Below are 21454 nucleotides of genomic sequence, written 5' to 3'. Positions count from 1 at the left end.
TTTATTGCAGCTCAATTCACAATAGCTAAGACATGGAATCAATCTAAATGTCCAACAACAGAAGACTGGATAAAGAAATTATAGGATATGTACTCTATAGAATACTACACAGCATTAAAAATAATAAAATCTGGTCATTTGCAACAAAATGGATGAATCTGGAAAATATCATGCTGAATGAAATAAGCCAGTCCCAAAGGGACAAATATCATATGTTCTCCCTGATCTGTGACAAATCAATCCCATCAAGGTGGCATGTACCAATGCCATCTTACTAGCCAAAGTGATCAGTTTATGTTCATAATTGATCATAATGATAGGATTAAGTGTCAAAGGGATCACATAAACAAGACTAGTGTCTGCTAATAATAACTGAATTAAAAAGCAGAGAATGATCCAACATGGGAAGTGGGAAACACAGCAGACTCATAGAATGGCAGATGCCCTAAACAGCACTCTGGCCTCAGAATCAGCCCCTAAGGCATTCGGTTCTGGCTAAAAAGCCCATGAGAATTTTTCAGGCATGGAAAGCCAAGACACTGTGGCAAAAAAAAAAAAAAAACAAAAACAAAAAACAAAAAACAAACAACCCACACAGACAGACAGACCCAAATGAAAGATGTCTGTGAGTGAGATCCCAGTGGAAAGAACGGCCATCAAAGAAGGAGGTACCTTTCTCTGAAGGGAGGAGAGAACTTCCATTTTGATTATGGGCTTGTCTAAATAAGGGTGGAGTTTGTGCACTGAAGAGGCTTCCATAGCCTTGGCAGCTCATGACAAGAGCCTCGGGTGAATACTGAGATCATAAATAAGAGTGTCAATTGTTAAATCAACAACAGGAGTCACTGTGCACTTATTCCCCATGTAGGATCTCTGTCCTTATGTGTTGTACTATGCAAATTAATGGTAAACCTAGTATTCAAACTGTACTTTATACTTTGTGTGTCTGTGTGGGTGCAATTTGTTGAAATTTTTACCTAGTATATACTAAGTTGATCTTCTGTATATAAAGATAATTAAAAATGAATCTTAATGAAGAATAGGATAGGAGATGGAGTAGGAGATGGGATGGTTTGTGGATGGGAGGGTGGTTATGGGGGGAGACCACTATAATCCAAAAGTTGTACTTTTGAAATTTATATTAAATAAAAGTTTTCCAAAAAAAAAAAAGAAAGAAAATGATCTTTACCTACAATCAGATTTGGGGGACAGCCAGTGGAGGAACAGACTTTACCAGGCAGGTTACCCAGACCATGGACCATCCAGGGTTCACACTCAAATTCCCAAGATGCCCTTGGAGCAGCCCAGTATGCAAACCATCCCAACTCTTAGGAAAGTCACATAAAATAAGCAAACCCGCTCCTGCACTGGGCAGGAAGATGCCAGAATTGGAAAGAGACCATCCACAGACACACAAGAGGAACAGGAACTAAGAGATCTCAGGGAAGAAGATACTAGGAGGAAAAGAACTTGCAAAATGCACTGTGTGGTCAAGGTGAGATCTGGCAAGATCATAACATTGGTGGGGGATGGCGATCACCTCGTTTTTGAACTGTTTAGTATCCAGTGCCTCTTATCTTTAGCATCAGTAGCACAATTCTTTCGTAGAAGTACCCACATTTCTAGCCCACGACACCAGATATAACATTTGTCAGGGCCAGGTTATTTAAATTCAAATAAAATAAAATTTATAAGCTAGTTTCCCAGTTCAGTAAGGCACATTTCAAGCTTTAAATGGCCACATGTGGCTATTGACTACAGAGCTGAATGGCAGTTTAGACCATTTCCAGCACCCTACCAAGATCTATTGGACAGTGCTTGTCTAGGACACTGCCTGGTGTCTAGTAGGATCTCCAAAAGCCCTTGTGAACAAATGAACGAATAAGTGATCAAAGTGCCCTTATTCTCTGCTGGCCAGAGGGGACACATAACCCTTTAAGGGGGCCTGCACTGTGGCGAAGTAGGTTACGCTTCCACCTGTAGTGCCGGATGGAGACTTGGCTGCTCCTCTTCCAATCCAGCTCCCTGCTAAAGTGCCCGGGGAAGCAGCAGAAGATGGCCCAAGTGCATGGGCCCCTGCACCCATGTGGGAGACCCGGAAGAATCTCCTGGCTCCTGATTGGCCCAGCTCTGGCCATTGAGGCCATTTGGGGTGTGAACCAGTGGAGGGAAGACCTCTCTCTGTCTCTCCCTCTCTCTTTCTGTAACTCTGCCTCTCAAATAAACAAATCTTCTAAAAAACAGATGTAGCCCTTTTTGTAGTGAAAGCATGGGCAGACAAACGAAAGAGCAAGCAAACAACATGGCGGCTCTCCCCTGGGTGGAACAGTCACGTCCATGCTTGCCTTTCGTTCTGTGACCTTTTACAGTGATTTTGAGAACGCCCTCACATCCTTCCAGGAATGTCCTGAGCAGGACGGCATCCCCATTCGTAAGAGCACTCTTGGCTTTCTGAGCAAGGTTGGTGCTTCCCAGTGGAGTCTCCTGAGAACTCCAAGCTCACTCCATTTGTGCAGTGGATGCTGTGGGTCAGTCATGGCCTCACAAAAGCCTAAAGAGCTGTCCAACCTCCAAAATGGCTCAGCAGACCCAGAGCAGCTGGCACGAGGAAAGCAAATCACATTTCTGCAAAAGCAGGGGTGTGCTCTGTCAGCCTGAAAAATAACAGGGCTGAGGATATGTTTATTCTGTTGCTAGATGCAAACAAAACTGTTAACAGCATAATTACCAGTGTGTGGTTCCAGCCCCCTTGAGAACAAGGGCCTGGGCAGACACGTGCTCCCAGGCTCCCACATTATCTGGGTGGAGCTCTCCTAAGATGGTTTCATCCTGGGGGCTCTGGGGGTCTTGAGAACGAGGGTGCGCATCTCTGAACAGCCTTGGAACCCAAATGATTTGGATGCTGAGAAAGTGGCCAGCATGACACATGGCCACAACCAAAGATCTGGGCGCTGGGCCCTCCAATATGACATCTCATGATGTACAGAGGCTAACATGCTATTGCATAACACACTACTGCGGCATTTACCTCGCTATGATTTCTGTAATTATGTGATGAATGCTTGTCTCTCCCTGGACCAGTGGTTTCCAACCCTCACTAGGTGTTACAATCCCCTGGGGAGCTTTACAGATCCATGGAGATTGTTGCCTCCCACAAGGAATTTCTATTCCACTGCTCCGCATGGAGCCTGATCATCTGGGAGTCACACAGAAGCCTGACTTGACCTTGCTGAGCTCCCTGTGGCAGGCGCCCTCTGTGTCTCCCTCTTGTTGTACCCTCAAGGCCCAGTAGCCTGTAGGTGCTCAGAACATGGCCCTGATGAAGCCCTAGCCCATTTCCAGGGTCTGGTTCAGCCTGTACCACCTGGGGGACTCCGCAGGGCCAGGCAGAGGTTGTCCTAGCAGTCTAGGTGTGAAGGGATCAGGTTCTGGCCTGGGCTGGGAAGGAGGGCATCACAGGTAGGAATGCAAATGTGACCGATGCCAGGGTTAGAATTGAGTCTGCAGGGTTCTGATGGAACAGCGAGGGTTCCAGCTGTTAGTGAGCAGGGGGGCAGGCATATTTGGCAAGATGGGGAAACAGAGGAAATGGTACAGGGGAGGAAATATTAGGAATCACTTGAGAGCTTCTGGGGGTGGAGAGATGCAGACTCTCTCCATAGCTAACCTCACGGTTCCATCAAGAGGTTTACCAGTTACCTGAAGCTCCCAGGAGTCCCTAGACTCTTTGTTTCAGGATTTCATGCTCTTCTCAAACAAGAAAAGTCTTACACCCCTTAGGATGGCTACTACTACAAACAGATGGGGAATAACAAGTGTTGGTGAGGATGTGGAGAAAGTAGAGCCCTGTGCACTGGTGATAGGAGTGTAAAATGGAATAGGTACCACGGAAAACAGGTTTTTTAAAAGTCTGAAATAGAATAACCATAGGATCCAGCAATCCCACTCTGGGCACATGGCCCAGAGAACTGAAAGTGGGGTCTTGGAGAGGTACTTGTATAAGCAAGTGTGCATTCACAACAGTCAAGAGGTGGAAGTAAACCCAGGTGTCTCCCCACTGACGAGTGGATACATAAAAATGGAATATTATTCAACAACCGTTCAAAGGAAGGGGACACGGACCCCTGCCATGGCACGGATGAACCTTGAGCACATCACAGGAAGTGAAATAAGCCAGTCACAGAAGATGCCTAATGATGGCACTTGCTTGTTGTCCCTAGAGTCCAAATTCACAGATGGAGGGTAGAGTGGTGCTTGCTGGGGGCTGGGGAGTGGTTGTTTAATGCGAACAAGGTTTCCACTTTGCAAGATGAAACCTGGAGATGGCTAGTGGTGGCCGCTGCACCACAGCCTGAATGTACTTAATGCCACCGTGAATGCTACTCTGTATACCACTTCCTGGTTAGGAAGATACCTTTTGTATTAGGTGTATTTTACTACATTCAAAAAAAAAATACAGTGGTCTCCCCATCATTCTCTTGCACATTCATTTCACCCCCACTGGCTCCCCAACCCCCAGGCTGCACCCAACCTGGCTTACTGCCAGCTCGCGTCTGCCTGGCTCTTCGAAGATTCTGGCTTCAGGCCAGGGTTTCTGGGAGGCCTCCTGCAGCTCCCACCGCACGGCTCTGGGTGTCTCCTGAGCAAGTTGCTGTGCAGGACTCAGGTCCTGGTGCCCACACCAGGGGCAGCGGCCTGGCTCTGTGGGACTGAAAGGTTCCATGGCTGCTGGGGGCTCTAGATGTCCATCCTGTCTGCCTGGGCACGCGTCTCTGCCAGGCGTTTGGAGAGGAGCGGATGCTCTATGGCACAATTCTGGAATCAGCAGAAGTCATCGCCTCCTCACTCCCATTTGGGTGCCCCTCGCACCTCTTCACCCATGGCATCTAAAACCATGGCTCAAAATCGCAAATGTGCTTACTCCCCCTGCAAATCTCCCAGCTCTTGGATGGAGGCTTCAGGCACCCAGCAGATGAGCTAAGCCCCAGCACGGGCTGGCTATAACCTCCCTCATCTGTAGGAAGGCAGCCCCTGGCCCTTTGCATGTCAGCCACTATAGCTTTTGTTAAACTGCTCACCCATGCCAGGAACCCTCCTACCTCTGGCCTTTGTCGTACCACCCCTCTTCCTGGAATGCCTTCCTGGGACCCTGTGCGCTGCTGCAATCATGATGTCTTGGTTCCCAGTCTGTCTTCTCCAGGGGCCCCCGCAGGGCTCCACTCTGCTGAGGTTCACTTGCTATGCACTCATAGGTCCCTCATGCTTTTCTTCAGAATCCTTGCTGCCTTTGCAACAATGGGGTCACTTGTATGATCCTGATTAATAGTACCTGTCCCTCCATATTAACCGCAGTGGCTACCACACTCAGCTGAACACTCTGCAAACAGCAACTCATGGAGCCTTCTAAGGAGCCATAACAGGTGGTTCTATTATTTTCCTCCCTTTACAGATGAAGAAATTGAGTTACAGGGACACTAAGTGATTTTCCCAAGTTCAAGCTCACACAGCTAGTAAACAAAGGAGCTGGGATTTGAACCCAGGTGGTCTGGCCTTGACCAGCATCCCCTAGCAGAGTGCTGGTTCGTATCCCAGCTGCTACACTTCTCATCCAGCTCCCTGCTAGTGCACCTGCGAAGGCAATGAAAACTGGCTCGAGAACTTGGATCCCTGTCACCCATGCTGGAGACTCCAGCTGGGATGGAGTTCCTAGATCCTGGCTTTGGCCTTGCTCAGACCTGGCTACTGTAGTCATTTGGGGGAGTGAAACAGTGGATTGAAGATTGCTCTATGTCTTTCCCTCTCTCCGTCACTCTGCTTTTCAAGTAAATCAATCAATAAATATTTAAAAAACAGGAAGAGCTGGGGAATGAAAAGACAAAAGGAGGAGGGAAGGACTGCGGCCCATCCACACGAGAGTATTGGTGAGCCACGGACAGGGATGAGGAGCTGCTGCACGCTGCAGTGTGGATGGACTCAGAGACAAGACGCCCTATCCCATGCAATCCCATTCACACGAAATTCCCCAGATGGGCCGCTCCACAGACACAAGGCAGCCTGGTGGTGGCCAGTGAGCTGCGAGTGACTGCTGAACGGCTGCAGGATTGTCTTCGGGAGTGAGGACGATGCTTCGGGATGAGGCAGAGCGGATGACATGATCGTGGCACAGCACTGTGAAGATACTGAATCGGACACTTGACAATGGTTTGTTCTAGGAATGTAATTTTCTCTCCATTAAAACAGAACAACCCTGGATCTGCCACTTGCTGGCTGTATCCCGTGGTCTGTTTCTTCATCGGATGAACGGAAATGTAAAAAGTGTGTACCATCAAGGTGTTCTCAGGACTACACAAGGCTCTTAGCATAATGCCAGGGAGGTGCTACTATTGCATTTGCTGTGGTCTCTGCTGTGAGCACTGACTCATTCAAGACCCACTGAGCAGACTAAAGGAATGAAAAGCACAGAGCAACTGCACACGGATACCTGGGCCCCCACAGCGGTTAATTTAATTATGAATCTAGGGTGAGAGGGACCTGCACTTTAGGCAGGGTTTCACTTCCCTACAAACTGACTCTTCTGTCTGAGCACTGATCTCAGTGGACGCTGTCTTTTGGGGGACCGAGGACTAAGACTCCCAGGTATTAGGCCGGCGCCGCGGCTCACTAGGCTAATCCTCCGCCTTGCGGCGCTGGCACACTGGGTTCTAGTCCCGGTTGGGGCACCGGATTCTGTCCCGGTTGCACCTCTTCCAGGCCAGCTCTCTGCTGTGGTCAGGGAGTGCAGTGGAGGATGGCCCTAGTGCTTGGGCCCTGCAGCCCATGGGAGACGAGGAGAAGCACCTGGCTCCTGCCATCCGATCAGCGCGGTGCACCGGCCGCAGTGCACCAGCCGCGGCGGCCATCGGAGGGTGAACCAATGGAAGGAAGACCTTTCTCTCTGTCTCTCTCTCTCACTGCCCACTCTGCCTGTCAAAAAAAAAAAAAAAAAAAAAAAAAAAAAAGACTCCCAGGTACTCCCAGGAGTACCTGGGTCAGGAGTGGGCCTGACAGACAGTAGGTGCTCAGGAAATGTCTGTGCTGTTAGCGTGCGTGCTGGTCATGCTTGACAGGGCCGGCACAAACACTGGTCTACAGGAGACTGCAGAGAAGCTCCGGCCACCTGCTTCCTGTCTCCACCAGCTGGCGTTTCCTGCCGCGGTGTCACGGAACAGCTCTCGTGCTCCTGGTCCATGTCTCTGATCAGATATCAAGACACAGGCTGGGGTCTACAGCTGAAGTAACTTAAATGCCCACATGGTGGGCCCTGCTGGGTTAGAGGTGGTTGCCACACATCCCCAGGAAAGTGAAGGAGTAGATCCTGGGTTTAGCTTGAAGGCTGTCATCACCATTTCCCCTACTCTGTAGATTCTGACCCCACACACCGCCCCTACTATGTACTTGCGGTGTTGTACGAGGGACCCAGGAGGGGCACACTCAAATGTCCTCCTTTCACGTAGGATTTGTCCCAGGTCACAGAGAGGACCTTAGGAAGGACAGGCATGCATGGGAGATCTCTTGCTGTCCATCAAAGATCAAGCAGCAAGGCAAGAACTTTTTTTTTTTTTTTTTTTTTTGACAGGCAGAGTTAGACAGTGAGAGAGAGGTCTTCCTTCCGTTGGTTCACCCCCTAAAAGGCCACTACGGCTGGTGTGCTGTGCTGATCCGAAGCCAGGATCCAGGTGCTTCCTCCTGGTCCCCCATGTGGGTGCAGGGCCCAAGGACTTAGGCCATCCTCCATTGCACTCTCGGGCCACAGCAGAGAGCTGGACTGGAAGAGGAACAACCGGGACAGAATCCGGCGCCCCAACTGGGACTAGAACCCAGGGTACTGGCGCCACAGGCAGAGGATTAGTCTAGTGAGCTGCGGCGCCAGCCCACAAGAACTCTTTCGACTTCACTCCTTTCTATGGGCAATCTATAGTACACTGGGCATAGTGCCCTGCCTTAGGAAGTAGAATATATTGGACCTAACCATCATGCCTTTTGATGATTCAAGACCTAGTAGAACCTGTTTGTAAATATCCATTTTCACCTATGTCCTGTATAACCAGCTCCCAAACCAGAGCCAGCAGAGGCCAGGAAGCCATGGTCAACAGCAGAGTGGGAAGGCCTGGAATTTTTCACACACTTCCCTGGCACAGACGAAATACAGGAATGTTCTTCACATTCAACCAACTTGCTGGTTCTGGTCTGCTTGTCCTCTAATATTCAGCCTTCACAGACAAACCTGCTTTTCCCAGTTTTCAAAGCAATGTGAGTTTGGGGAATATTTTACGACTCTCTGAACTCTATCAATGGGAAAAGGAACAGCAACTCAGGTGAGGATCACCCACCTGACTCCACTGCTGTAGTAACAACAGCCTGTGTTTATCTAGCATTTTGGATGCATCAGGCACTGTGCTATTGACTTGCAATATTTTATTTAGCAATCCCAGCAGCCCTATGAAACGGGTGCTACCAGGGTACCTGCTGAAAGCTGGAGCAACTTGTGCTGAGTGACATGGGCAGACACTGTTGGCAGAGACCCCTGGCTGTGTCTAGGGCCTAACCAGGGCTGGTGCCTCGTAAACCAGTGATCCTTCACTACCTGAAAGGAAGGTTCTGGCCCCGGAAGGGCTCAGGAGGAGACACAGGGAAGGGATGTCAAATCAAAGAACAGCCCTGGGTAGCCACGTTGGGCTGGCTCTGTCCTAGGACATCCCCCAGGGTTTCAGAGCCTCTTGGAGGGTCTGACTTGGGCGCTCCTGCCTCCTTGAGAAACCTCTTAAGGTTGCTCATCCTTCCTGGGATGGGAGAAGTAGGAGTTCTGGAAGCTACAGATGGAGTGGCAGATGGGAAATGCAAACCTATCCGAGTTGCCCGGGATAAAACCATTCATCTGCAAAATTCATATGTTTTTGTGTGCGGCGACGTCATGAAAACAACAGCAAGAAGAGGCAGCAGTGCTTGATGCATAAAGTGCCTCTGGCCATGAAGCTGGCAGGGCAGAGTGGGCAGAAGAACTCGGGGAGAAGGGGAGAGGAAGAGAGCGACAGGCCAGCAGACACACAATGTGACCTGGAGCATTGAGGCTAAAACAGCTCTCGGCATGATGACTTTCCTCTCCTTGAACCCCAAAAGAGGCTGGGCACACGATCTGAAAAGGGACCTCTGGGCTTCTTGGAGATGCAAGCTGCAACCCTGCACGCAGCTGAGATGTTAAGAGGCGGCCCCATCATCACATCCCGCTGTCACGGAGAGTGCTCCCGAGGCTTGTTAGGTGGCAGGACCCGGATTCGAACCCCAAGTATTCTGAGCAGAGTCTGCACATCGCACCCTGTGACTGCTGAGCAGAACGGGCCTCTTCAGGTTAAGTGGTCGTGGCTACGCCATCCATTTGACAAGCAACACAACACAGGGTATCCAAGTGGCAGCGATGGGCATGCCTGCCTGGCCTCAACATGTCTCTGGCTGAAAGCTGCCACCTGACCTGGGCAGACACCCTCTGAGGCCCCCACTGGAAGGTAGGGACCATTTCCTTCTGAATTTCCGGGTGACTTGGGGCCATTCTGCCACCTTGAACCTTCTGACTTCCACAAGGACTGACCTCAGGCAGAAAGAACATCAACTTTGGAACCACACAGAACTGGTTCTCTTCCCTGGTCTGCCATGTGTGTATCACATGACTTTGCTGTGAGGGTTGAAAGAAGCACCTGCCACATTAGCTGCTGTGCTCAGCGTTATGGGACAGCTCTGCACTCAGTCCTTTCCCAGAAGATGGTGGAAGGATGTTCTTTCTCCCCCCTGGACTGTTCTCACCTTTACCGACCTCTCCTCCTTCTTTTGTTTAACAAATTCTGTCCATTTTAAAATTTTCTCAAGGCAACAAGTTCAGCTCTGACCCACGCTGTGCCCAGGCTCCTCCCCGTATCACAAAGAGTGGTTCTGAACCAGAGATGGTTTGAGGTCCCAGGGGACATGTGGCAATGCCTAGAGACATCTGTGGTTGGCACAAGTGGGTGTGGTGTGCTACTGGCATCTTCCGGGTGAGCCCAGGGATGTTGCTAAACATTTCAAATTCACTGCACAGGACAGCCCCTGACAATGAAGAATGCTCAGCCCAAGCCACGGTGCCAACGCTGGGAAATCCCCATCTGGAGCAATCTTCTCTTCTTGTTTCCCTGACAATCTACCCCTTCTCGTGCTGCAGGTCTTCACTCCGAACTGAACATGCAAAGCCCTCTGGGATTTTCTGATTGTGCCCGTCCTGTTCTTCTGCACTCACACGCCGCGCACTGCTGGTAGCCCTTCCACATCTGACAGGATGTCTCCCTGGCCCCATTATCCAATTCCTTGCTCTCAGCCAGGATGTGTGCTTCCTGAAGCAGGGAGAAGAAGCTGTTCTTGCTGGCTAAATGCCCCACTAGCACAGAGCACAAAAGTTGCTCTATGAATGAATGCGTGGGCCATGGTCTCTAAAACCCTGCCAGCAACAATATTACCTCTGTGCTTTTATCCTTGCTACTCTACAAAAAAAAAAAAAAAAAAAAACCCAAAAAAAAAAAAAAACAAAAACAACAACAAAAAAAACAGAAACAAAAACAGGTGTCTTGGGGCTGGCATTGTGACACAGGAGGTTAAGTTGCTGCTTGTGTATGGGAGTGCTGGTTCCAGTCTTGGCTCTTCCACTTCTGATCCAGCTCCCTGCTAATGCACCTGGCAAAGCAGCAGATGATGGCCCAAGTACCTGGACCCCTGCCACCTATTTGGAAACCTGGACTAATTCCAGTTGTTGAGCCCATTTGGGCAGTGAACCAGTAGACAGAAGATCGATCAATATCTCTCTCTCTCTCTCTCTCTCTCCCCCCTCCTTCCCTCCCTCCCTCCCTCCTACCTTCTCTCCCATTCTGTCATTCTTTCAAATAATTAAATAAATCTTTAAAAAATAAAACCAGGTATCTTTCCAGATCATGCCATCTTTTCTCAGGTTCAAGGGTGCCAGGTGTATCTTGTCCTAAGTGACCAGAGAATGTGCATCCCCCCCTGACTTTGTGGGAGCCAGGGTCTCCCAGCAGATGACAAAATGCTTTGAGGCCCAGGACTGAAGAGGGGCGGAAAGGAAGATACTACGAAGGAGAAAGAAGCCATTTCTAGCTTTAAGGAGATGCTTTCCTTCCATGCCTACAGCTTATTTGGATCCTGACTGAAAGCCCAAACTCTTGGGAATATGTGACCTGGATACCCAATGGCATTAAGACTGTCTGTTAGCGGTTTAGATGTGCTAATCATGCAGGTGCTGTGTTAAAGGAGACCTGATCCTGAAATGCTTAAAGATACAATACAACCATACGGCCACTTACATCTGCTGAAAAACAGCCCAGGGTCTGGGGAGGAGGGTGAGAGGCAGGACACAACAGGACGTGCACGCACAGCCTGTTGTTGAAATGGGTGATGTATACATGGGTTTCATGAGGTTGTTTGTAATACTGCTGGACTTGCTTGAAAATCGCAGTAATCAAGGTTCATTTATTTTTCTAAGAAGTCTGCATCTGGTTCTCCTGAGAACACTGAACCCAACACTCCTGGGAAAGAGGAAGCTCCACCCAACACTCTGGTTCACTTCTCACCACCCCAATCCACTTCCCATCACCCCAATCCACTTCTCACCACCCCCAATCCACTTCCCATCACCCCAATCCACTTCCCATCACCCCAATCCACTTCTCACCACCCCAATCCACTTCTCACCACCCAATCCACTTCTCACCACCCCAATCCACTTCTCACCGCCCCAATCCACTTCTTATTACCCCAATCCACTTCCCACAACCCAATCTACTTCCCACCACCCCAATCCACTTCCCACCACCCCAATCCACTTCTCACCGCCCCAATCCACTTCTCACCACCCAATCCACTTCTCACCGCCCTAATCCACTTCTCATCACCCCAATCCACTTATTACCCCAATCAATTTATTACCCCAATCCACTTCCCATCGCCTCAATCCACTTCTCATCACCCCAATCCACTTCCCACCACCCCAATCCACTTCTCACCGCCCCAATCCACTTCTCACCGCCCTAATCCACTTCTCACTGCCCCAATCCACTTCTCACCGCCCCAATCCACTTCCCACCGCCTCAATCCACTTCTCACCGCCCCAATCCACTTCTCATAGCCCCAATCCACTTCTCACCACCCCAATCCACTTCCCACCACCCCAATCCACTTCTCATCACCCAATCCACTTCCCATCACCCCAATCCACTTCCCATCGCCCCAATCCACTTCTCATCGCCCCAATCCACTTCCCACCACCCCAATCCACTTCCCACCACCCCAATCCACTTCCCACCGCCCCAATCCACTTCCCACCACCCCAATCCACTTCTCATCACCCCAATCCACTTCCCAGCACCCCAATCCACTTCCCACCGCCCCAATCCACTTCCCACCACCCCAATCCACTTCTCATCACCCCAATCCACTTCCCACCACCCCAATCCACTTCTCATCACCCCAATCCACTTCCCACCACCCCAATCCACTTCTCATCACCCAATCCACTTCCAATCACCCCAATCCACTTCCCATCACCCCAATCCACTTCCCATCGCCCCAATCCACTTCCCATCACCCCAATCCACTTCCCACCGCCCCAATCCACTTCCCACCACCCCAATCCACTTCTCATCACCCCAATCCACTTCCCACCACCCCAATCCACTTCCCAGCACCCCAATCCACTTCTCATCACCCCAATCCACTTCCCATTGCCTCAATCCACTTCTCACCACCCTAATCCACTTCCCATCACCCCAATCCACATTTCTTTTCATCTTTGCCAATGCATCAGGTAATGAGTTGCCTTTTTGATAGGCAACGGGAGTATTGCTCACTTTCTTGATTTTTAAACCTTTTTTTCCTACAAGATCTCCAGGGGGGTTTTCTTTGCTCAGGGTTTACTTGAAAGTACACATATTCATGCGAAGCAACAGACCTTCCTGGTGGCACCTGGGGGTCACTGACGCTTGTGTATCTCCCCCATCTTGGGGCTGCCGGCTGCACAACCAGGTCCTGACCACTGGGCCCAGAAGGGGCAGAGCTCCAAAAGCAGCCCCAGAGTTGTCGCTCTCACGCGAAATCTCCTAATTTTAAAATGTGGGCCAACAAGTCACTTGACAGGGGCCACCGCGGCACATCCTGAAGACACCTGCTGGTGACCCTGCTGGCGACTGATGCAGCTGCCCTCCGTTCTTCCCCTCCCCTCCTCTCTGATTTAACCTCTAAGTCAGACCTTGTACACCCTCTGTTCACAACACACCAGGGGCTTCCACCTTCCTTGCTGTAACAGCCAAATTCTAAAATCTCCATGCTCTGGCCCCAGTTTCTCTATAACCTCAAAGCAACTTCTTAATCTGCTCCTCACTTACTCTGGTCCAGCCACGCTGAGCCCTGCCGTCCCTCACACCCATGCCCACGGCCATCTCAGGGCTCAGCACTCACGGTTCCCCTCTCCTGGAACATGGACCACGTGCCAGCATGGCTCCCTCCTTCATCTTGCATTTTTATCCATGATGATGGTCCCAGTCAACCCTGTTATCTCACAGCTCTCCCCCGCCTCTGCCCTCTGCTTTATTTTTCTAACATAGCATTTTACTTATTTTGTTTATTGTTATCTCCCTACTCTTTTTAGTGCATGGGGACATCCTTTTAACAGAGGTGAGGAAAGTACGTGTTCACTGGGTATCTGTCGAATGTGTGCACCGATGAGTTTCCGGTGCAAGCCGAGTCCTGCACGCGAGCTCCCGGAGGCACAAAGCTTCTCTGGACAGGAGCAAACCATCTCTGCCCGCCGGTGTCCCAGTGAGGAGGTACAAATGCGAGGGTGAGCAGGCCCTCAGCCCAGGCTGGCCACGGGCCGGCTTACCTGATGGGATAGTCGGCTGCACTGAGGTTGATGAAGAAGTCCCAGGGCCAGTCGGGCATCTCCAGGAGGTCACGCATGCTCTGCAGGTAGGTGGACAGGAGGCTGGCTCCCCCCCAGATGGTGGCCATCCTCCAGGGGGTGACGCGGACGTTGCTGTACTGCCTGGCGAACTGCAGCACTTGCCGATGCAGGTAATTGGAGCGCTTTTCCCAGGAGAGAAAGGGTAACGTCAGCGACCAGGAAAGGCACAGGCACGCCCCTCGCCCCGGGCCCCTCCCTTCTAGCCGACAGGGCCTCTGACGTCAGTGGGCCTTGTCAGTCACTGATTCCACCCCAGGGTATCTTTTTTACATCACTACTTGAACTTTCAATATTTTTAAAATTTTGCATTAGATTTAAAAAAAAAAATTTATTTATTTGAAAGGACAGAGAGAGGGAGGGAGAGACAGAGATCGTCCATCTATTCACTCCCCAGATGGCTACAGTGTCCCAGGCTGGTGCACCCCAAAGCCAGGAGCCCACACTTTTTCTTCCATCCAGGTCTCCCACATGAGTGGCAGGGGCCCACACCCTCTGCTGCTTTCCCAGATGCACCAGCGGGGAGGTGAATCAGCAGTGGAGCAGCTGGGATGTGAACTGACACTCCGATGGGTGACGCCAGTGTAGTAGGCAGCAGCTTAGCCCACCACACCATGATGCCAGATTCCCTGGTCCCGCCTCTGAGCTAACGGCTCACAAGGCTACAGTTGGTGGTGCCTGGGACTCTTGAGTTTTTACATATGACTACTGCCTGTGGTTTGAGGGTAAGAAAACAGTGTCACTATGGTGTAACTCACCTAACCACTGCAAAAATTCATTCCACTGTTAAGTTTTTGCAATATTTAAAGCAGAAGTAAGTCCGTTAGGATTTCCTTCTGCATAAAGTTTTGCTAGCATAATGTCTTAATCAGGGTCTACCATGAAACGGCTTAGGAGTATTTTTAAGGCTTAGATAGCAAATTAGCAGCATGCAATACCTCTTAAATTCTCAAGCAGAGGCAAGGGCCTTCTCTGCTGTCAGTTTTAAGTTCACTAAAAACTGGAATCGCAACACCGAACACTGTAGCGATGCATTCTGCTCAGTGATACTTGAGTTGCTGCAATATTTGATTATCCATTTTGTTGTTACAGAAAAATTCTTAACTGTAATTGGTGGGTGTTATGTAATAGTATATTGCCTTGTTTTTCTACCTCAAGTCATGGGCTTTATGTGCTAGATTTTAATAATATCCTTGAGTTTGGGCAAGTGTACAAGTCTTTTGAAAAGAGCGTGGTTTACTTGGACAAAACTGACCAGTTCTGAGAACTGTGAATGCTCCTGAAGTGGTTTTTGTGGGTGGGAAACAAATGGTGAGAATTTGACTTGGTCCCTCTTACTGAAATCGAGTCTACATAATTTATCAAATTGTGTTCATGCCCTGAGTCCCTGGTTTTGTATGCATGCATCTATCAATAAACTGTGATACTTGGGGGAAAAAAAGAAGCATGGTTCCAGCTAAACCTCATGAGTATTATAGGGGGTGGAATTTATTTTTTTTAAAGATTTATTTATTCTTTTTTTTTTTTTTTTTTGAAAGGCAGAGTTAGACAGTGAGAGGAGAGAGAGAAAGGTCTTCCTTCCGTTGGTTCACCCCCCCAAATGGCCACCACGGCGGTGCTGCGCTGATCCGAAGCCAGGAGCCAGGTGCTCCCTCCTGGTCTCCCATGCAGGTGCAGGGTCCAAGCACTTGGGCCATCCTCCACTGCACTCCCTGGCCACAGCAGAGAGCTGGACAGGAAGACGAGCAACCGAGACAGAATCCCGCACCCCAACCGGGACTAGAACCCGGGGGCTGATGCTGCAGGCGGAGGATTAGCCTAGTGAGCTGCAGCAGTGGCCAAGGGGGGTGGAATTTCTTAACTCCGACCACCCACCTCCTCAGAGGCCTTTTAGAACAGACCTCGGGGATCAAACATCCCCTTTGCTTTTTTGACTAAAGACACAATCATGCCACGTCAGCTGACTGACAGAAAGTTTGAGAGCAAGACAGCTCTGTGGTCAGCAAGTCTGCTGATTTTTGTTAATAAAGTTTTATTGGCACACAGCCACAACCACCAGCTGACATTGTCTCCATGGATGCCTTTGCACTACAAGGCGTGCATGGCCTGCTACATGTAGTTATACATGTATATATATGTTATATGCTATATGTAGTTTCAGCTACATATATCTGGCCTTTTCTAAAAAAAGTGTGCCCACTCCTACAATGGTTGTCCCCACAAAGCATGTGAGGGGTAGGCAGAGGTCACTGGGCGCTGAGGGAAAGAGGGTCGTGGGGCCGGCGCTGTGGCGCAGTGGGCTAACACCCTGGCCTCAAGTGCTGGCATCCCCTAAGGGCGCCAGTTCGAGACCTGGCTGCTCCACTTCCCATCCAGCTCTCTGCTATGGCCTGGGAAAGCAGTAGAAGATGGCCCAAGTCCTTGGGCCCCTGCACCTGTGTGGGAGACTTGGAGGAGGTTCCTGGTTTCTGGCTTCGGATCAGCGCAGCTCCGGCCGTTGCGGCCAGCTGGGGAGTGAACCAGCGGATGGAAGACCTATTTCTCTCTCTCTTTCTGCCTTTCCTCTCTCTGTGTAACTCTGACTTTCAAATAAATAAATAAATAATAAATCTTTTTTTTTTTTTTTGACAGGCAGAGTGGACAGTGAGAGAGAGACAGAGAGAAAGGTCTTCCTTTTGCTGTTGGTTCACCCTCCAATGGCTGCCGCGGCCGGCGCACTGCGGCCGGCGCACCGCGCTGATCCGATGGTAGGAGCCAGGTGCTTCTCGTCTCCCATGGGGTGCAGGGCCCAAGCACTTGGGCCATCCTCCACTGCCTTCCCGGGCCACAGCAGAGAGCTGGCCTGGAAGAGGGGCAACCGGGACAGAATCCGGCACCCCGACCGGGACTAGAACCCGGTGTGCTGGCGCCGCAAGGTGGAGGATTAGCCTAGTGAGCCACGGCGCCGGCTAATAATAAATCTTAAAAAAAAAAAAAAAGGAAAGAGGGTCGTAGACCAAAGCTCCTGGTAGTGCTGCCTGCCTATCAGAGACCCAGATGGCAGGATTCCGAGTGCTCCTGCCACAGAGGAACCATCAACTGTAAGGTGATGGAGATGTTGACTACCCTGAACTGGTCAGTGCACAACGGACAAGGACAAGGGGACTTCAAAAAGTCTGTGGAAAAAATGGGATTAAAACGTAAGTTTATTTTAGTACAAAAATATGAACCCTGGGGGAGGCGGCATTTGGCGCAGCAGTGAAGTTGCCGCCTGGGACGCCCGCATCGCATACTGGAGTGCCTGGCTCACGTCTCAGCTGCTCTGCCTCTGATCCAGCATCCTGGGTGGCAGTGGTGATGGCACAAGTACTTGGGTCCCGGCCACCCACGTGGGAGACCCAGGTTGAGTTCCTGGCTCCTGGCTTTGGCCTGGCCTCATCCTGGCTGTGGTGGGCATCTGGGGAGTGAATCAGTGGGCAGAAGATGTCTGTCTGTCCCTATCTCTCTTTCAAATAACATGAAAATAAATAAATATTTTAAATAAAAAATTTGGAGTCCCTGCATTCATTTCATCTGCATTAACATGAATGGAAGCATGTTTTCCCTGTACTCGCTGAAGACCCTCTGCATACATACATCAAACTATCGTACTGCACAGCATAAACATGCACAATTAGCATGAGTCGACCAAAGATTCTTAAAAAGAAACAACTGTTACAGAGAAAGTGGAAAGTCAAAGCTGGAATCTTTGAAATCAACACACACAGATACACAGGCACACACAGAGTGACACACTCAGACAGAGACGCGCACAGGTACACACACACAGAGAGACATACAGGTACACAGACATACATGGTGACACACTCAGAAAGACACAGACGGATACACACAGGCACAGATATACATACACACAGACATACAGATACACACATAGATACACACAGGCACAGACACAGATACACACAGCGATAGACACACTCAGAGACACAGACACACTCAGACACACATAGACACGCACTGGCACAGAATTAGATACAAACACACAATATACAACATACAATATACATATACATAAACATACATAAACATACAATATACAAATACACACATACAGATATATATTCATGCACAGATACACACTCAGATACACACACAAAAATACACACAGATGCACATATACACACAGAGACACAGACACACACAGATACAGATACACACACAGAGACAGATTCATGCACAGTGACACTCAGACACACACACACACAGATACACACAGAGACACAGATACAGATACACACACACAACCCAGAACACTGCGAAAACCCAATGTTGTCCCCCCCTCTGAGTCTTCTCTCAAGGGGCAGCCTGGACTTGTGTGCAGCCTGGAAGGTTCCAGGGGGGACAGATGGACACAGAGCAAGCCCAGGCTGGGGTGATGGCAGGACCCTCACCTTGTCCACGTGGATGTAGTAGAAGTGGTCCTTGTGGTAGATGGCCTTGAACATGCGTTGCAGCTGCCGGGAGGCGCGGCCGTGGACCACCAGGACGAAGGCGATCCTCACGGGGTTGGCCGGCATGTACTCCACGGAGTCCTCGTCCCACTGCACGTTCTTGTTGGCTTTGCCTGGGGAAACCCAAGAGGCCACAGGTGAGGGGAGGGTCCTTTGGGGGCCGGGGACTGTCTCTGGTGCTTCATCAGGGACAATTCCAGGATCATGGCAGTCTTGTTGGGCCTGAAAACCGGATTTCACTCAGCTCAGCAGGTCCCAGACCCTCACTGTGTGCAGGTACAGCAGGGGCCGAGGGGACTCTGGGCTGGCTCAGGGCATTGTTCCCGATCCCAGGGGGCTTAAACAGCTTGGCGGAGACAGGGCAGCAGGAGATGAAGTGTCCGGGAGAGATATCTGTATCATGGAGGAAGTAGTAAGTGCTGAGTTAAGAAACACAGATGCACATGCCATTTTTCCTGTCCAGGATCCATTCTCCCTCTTGTCCTAACAGCATCCATTACGAACTGTAGGTTTGTTTTTTTTAAATTAGAGTAAGAATTGAGATCTACCCTCTTAATAAATTTAAAGGTACAGTATGGTATCGTCAACTACAACGGTCCTCACCAAACCTCATGGATTAAATAGAAATAAAAAATAAATTAAATGGAAATAAAAAATTTACTTTGGTGCCGACATTTTTAAAATCATGCATTGTTTTTTCATAATACACATTCTCCACAAACTTTCTGAAGAGCAGTTAAATGCATGGATCGCAAGATTTTGCACAAAAAGAATTTATCTTTTAATTTTGTATTCCAGGAACTACTGGCACGATGCTCTTCTAGCCACGATGTTGCTCAATGGAAACTTTACCAACATCTTGAGTAACTGAAAGTTTATCACCCAAGGCTTTCGGAGGCATCACTGGCCCCCTCCCGGCTCAGTCGTTGTGGGTGGGAAAGATCTAAGTCCACTCCATTTCCAGGGGTGGTCTCTACAGCGCAGGCCTGGCCAATCAGGACATGGCATGCCTTGCCCACAGCGTGGTCTGGGGGTGCATGTGTGACCCAACCCGATCACGCTCAGCAGTCGACAAGACAGAAGTCCAGGCTTTGTGGAAAGTGCTACGTAACAGCGGCTCTTTCTCTTGGACACGAAACAGGAGGTTCTAGGAGGCATTTTGTTCTCACAGTGCAGCAAAGCCAGGCTGAGGGAAGCACCGCCGGGGGTGGCAAGCATCCAGCTCCTAATGACCTGGCTCCAGCCCCTGGAACGGCCACCGCCACAGATGATTTTTCTTTTAAAGCCAGATCTGACACCAGATCTGCCCAGATAAACGGTTCCAGACATCGTTTATCCCGAAATCATCCTCATCCTCCTTTCCCTCCAAGATAATCCAAGGCCAAGGCTGTGGAGAGAAACACGACCTCCCGGTGTGGTCCACGACAATGTCCCCTAGAAGCCTTCCCGCTCTGCTGAGCCCACATGGCCTGGGCGATCCCTCAGACCCCTCCCCCTTGACGGGTCCCGTGTCCACCTGGTCACTTCACCACCCCTGCTTTCTGCCACTAGCGCACAGCCCAAGGACAGGACTCCTGTCCCCACCCCACCCTCTTCCCATTCTCTGCAGAGCATTCAACACCATCTGAAACTGATCTGTTCACTTGTTTAGTGTCTCTGAACACTCCACGGGCACACAGGCTCCAGGACATGAGGGGCTGTTTCAGCTTCATCTACCACGGAGCACGCAACACTAATATCCGGCACACAGCCGGTTCTTGGCGAAAACCAAAGTCACGAGAGGGTACATTTTTTTCTCAGTACAATAACAACACATTTTATTGAGCCTTGCCCAGGCCTTGACATTCATTATCTCATTTAATCTTCACAACGACCTGCCAGCTAGTGTGATGACCCCATTTCCCATATAAGAAAGCCACAATTTAGAGGTCGAGGGATTTGTTCAAAGTCACCCTGTTTTCATTAGCTATGCTGAGGTTTTAACTGACGTCTGACCGTGGCCTTGCCCACGCACACACACCACGTTATTATACTTAAGAGTTCGGAAGGAAAAGTTTCTAACAGCTTGTTAATGAAATACCTTGTTAGTCACTGCAAGTAAGTAAGCATGCAGTCGAGGACTGCCCAGGTATTGTAAGGGGGATTTCAGTATCAGATGACGAGGCTGACACTGGGTGATCAATAAGACTACATCTTTCCCTCCATTCATCCTCGCTCCTTCCCTTCCCTTCCCTTCCCATCCATCCCAACCACCCATCCACCCAAATATACAGCAAACAATCCAACTACCCAACATCCACGGGGGAAAAAAATCCACTGCCTCTCGTCTCAAACACCACCCATCCAGCCAAGGATTACGGGGTGTTTGGGATCATCCCATATTTGCTCTCCAGCCAAGGCTGTCTCTTGCTGCCGTTGTTAAATAAATGAGTGAATGAATGAGCGCACTCTGAGGAGGAGTGGTTGCTCTGGTCCAGAGGAGCTGACCCCCGAGGGCCTGCCACGCATCAACGCCGTGCTGGGAGTCCCGCCTCTGTCACTGTTCGGCCCGGGGAAGCGTGCGTGGTCATCTCTGACGAGGCTCAGAGGGGTTCACACGCTTCCCAGTGAACTCAGGCAGGAGAGGTAGCCTTGCTGTTTCTGCCTGCCCTGTGCTGAAGTGGAGTTGGGAGATAAGGACAGGGCTGTGTGAGGATGCTATGCTGGTCTGCCAGGGACTTGGTCGCTGATACTGAGGAAAGTCCTTATCCTATCTCTGTAGGGTTTGAGAAAGCAGAGCAACTTCACAGGGACTTGGATCTTTTCTTCTGGAGAAGGGAGAGAGGACTGGAGGCCAAAGACAACCACTCCAGCACCCTAGCTTCTGTGACTTGAAACACGAAAGCGGTCTTCAAACGGTGCGTGGGAATGCATTTTGTGAGAAAATGATGCATGG

The 21454-nt window shown here is 50.0% G+C and overlaps 1 protein-coding gene across 1 annotated transcript in view; it reads right to left on the bottom strand.

Annotated features, from left to right (window-relative positions):
• Positions 1-21454, bottom strand: part of XYLT1 (xylosyltransferase 1) — a 335879-nt gene that overhangs the window by 74337 nt on the left and 240088 nt on the right. Inside the window, exons 4-5 of the mRNA XM_070064777.2 lie at positions 18460-18632; positions 13949-14151 (exon numbers count right to left, since the gene is read on the bottom strand). Coding sequence (XP_069920878.2) covers positions 13949-14151; positions 18460-18632 — 376 coding nt within the window. The remainder of the gene's footprint in view (positions 1-13948; positions 14152-18459; positions 18633-21454) is intronic.

The sequence above is a fragment of the Oryctolagus cuniculus genome, chromosome 19 (genome assembly GCF_051225735.1).
Source record: "Oryctolagus cuniculus isolate XC-2025 breed Fujian yellow rabbit chromosome 19, ASM5122573v1, whole genome shotgun sequence".
Taxonomy (NCBI): Eukaryota; Metazoa; Chordata; class Mammalia; order Lagomorpha; family Leporidae; genus Oryctolagus; species Oryctolagus cuniculus.
Note: the sequence above shows the minus strand (reverse complement) of the source record. Positions and strands in the feature narration are given on the sequence as shown.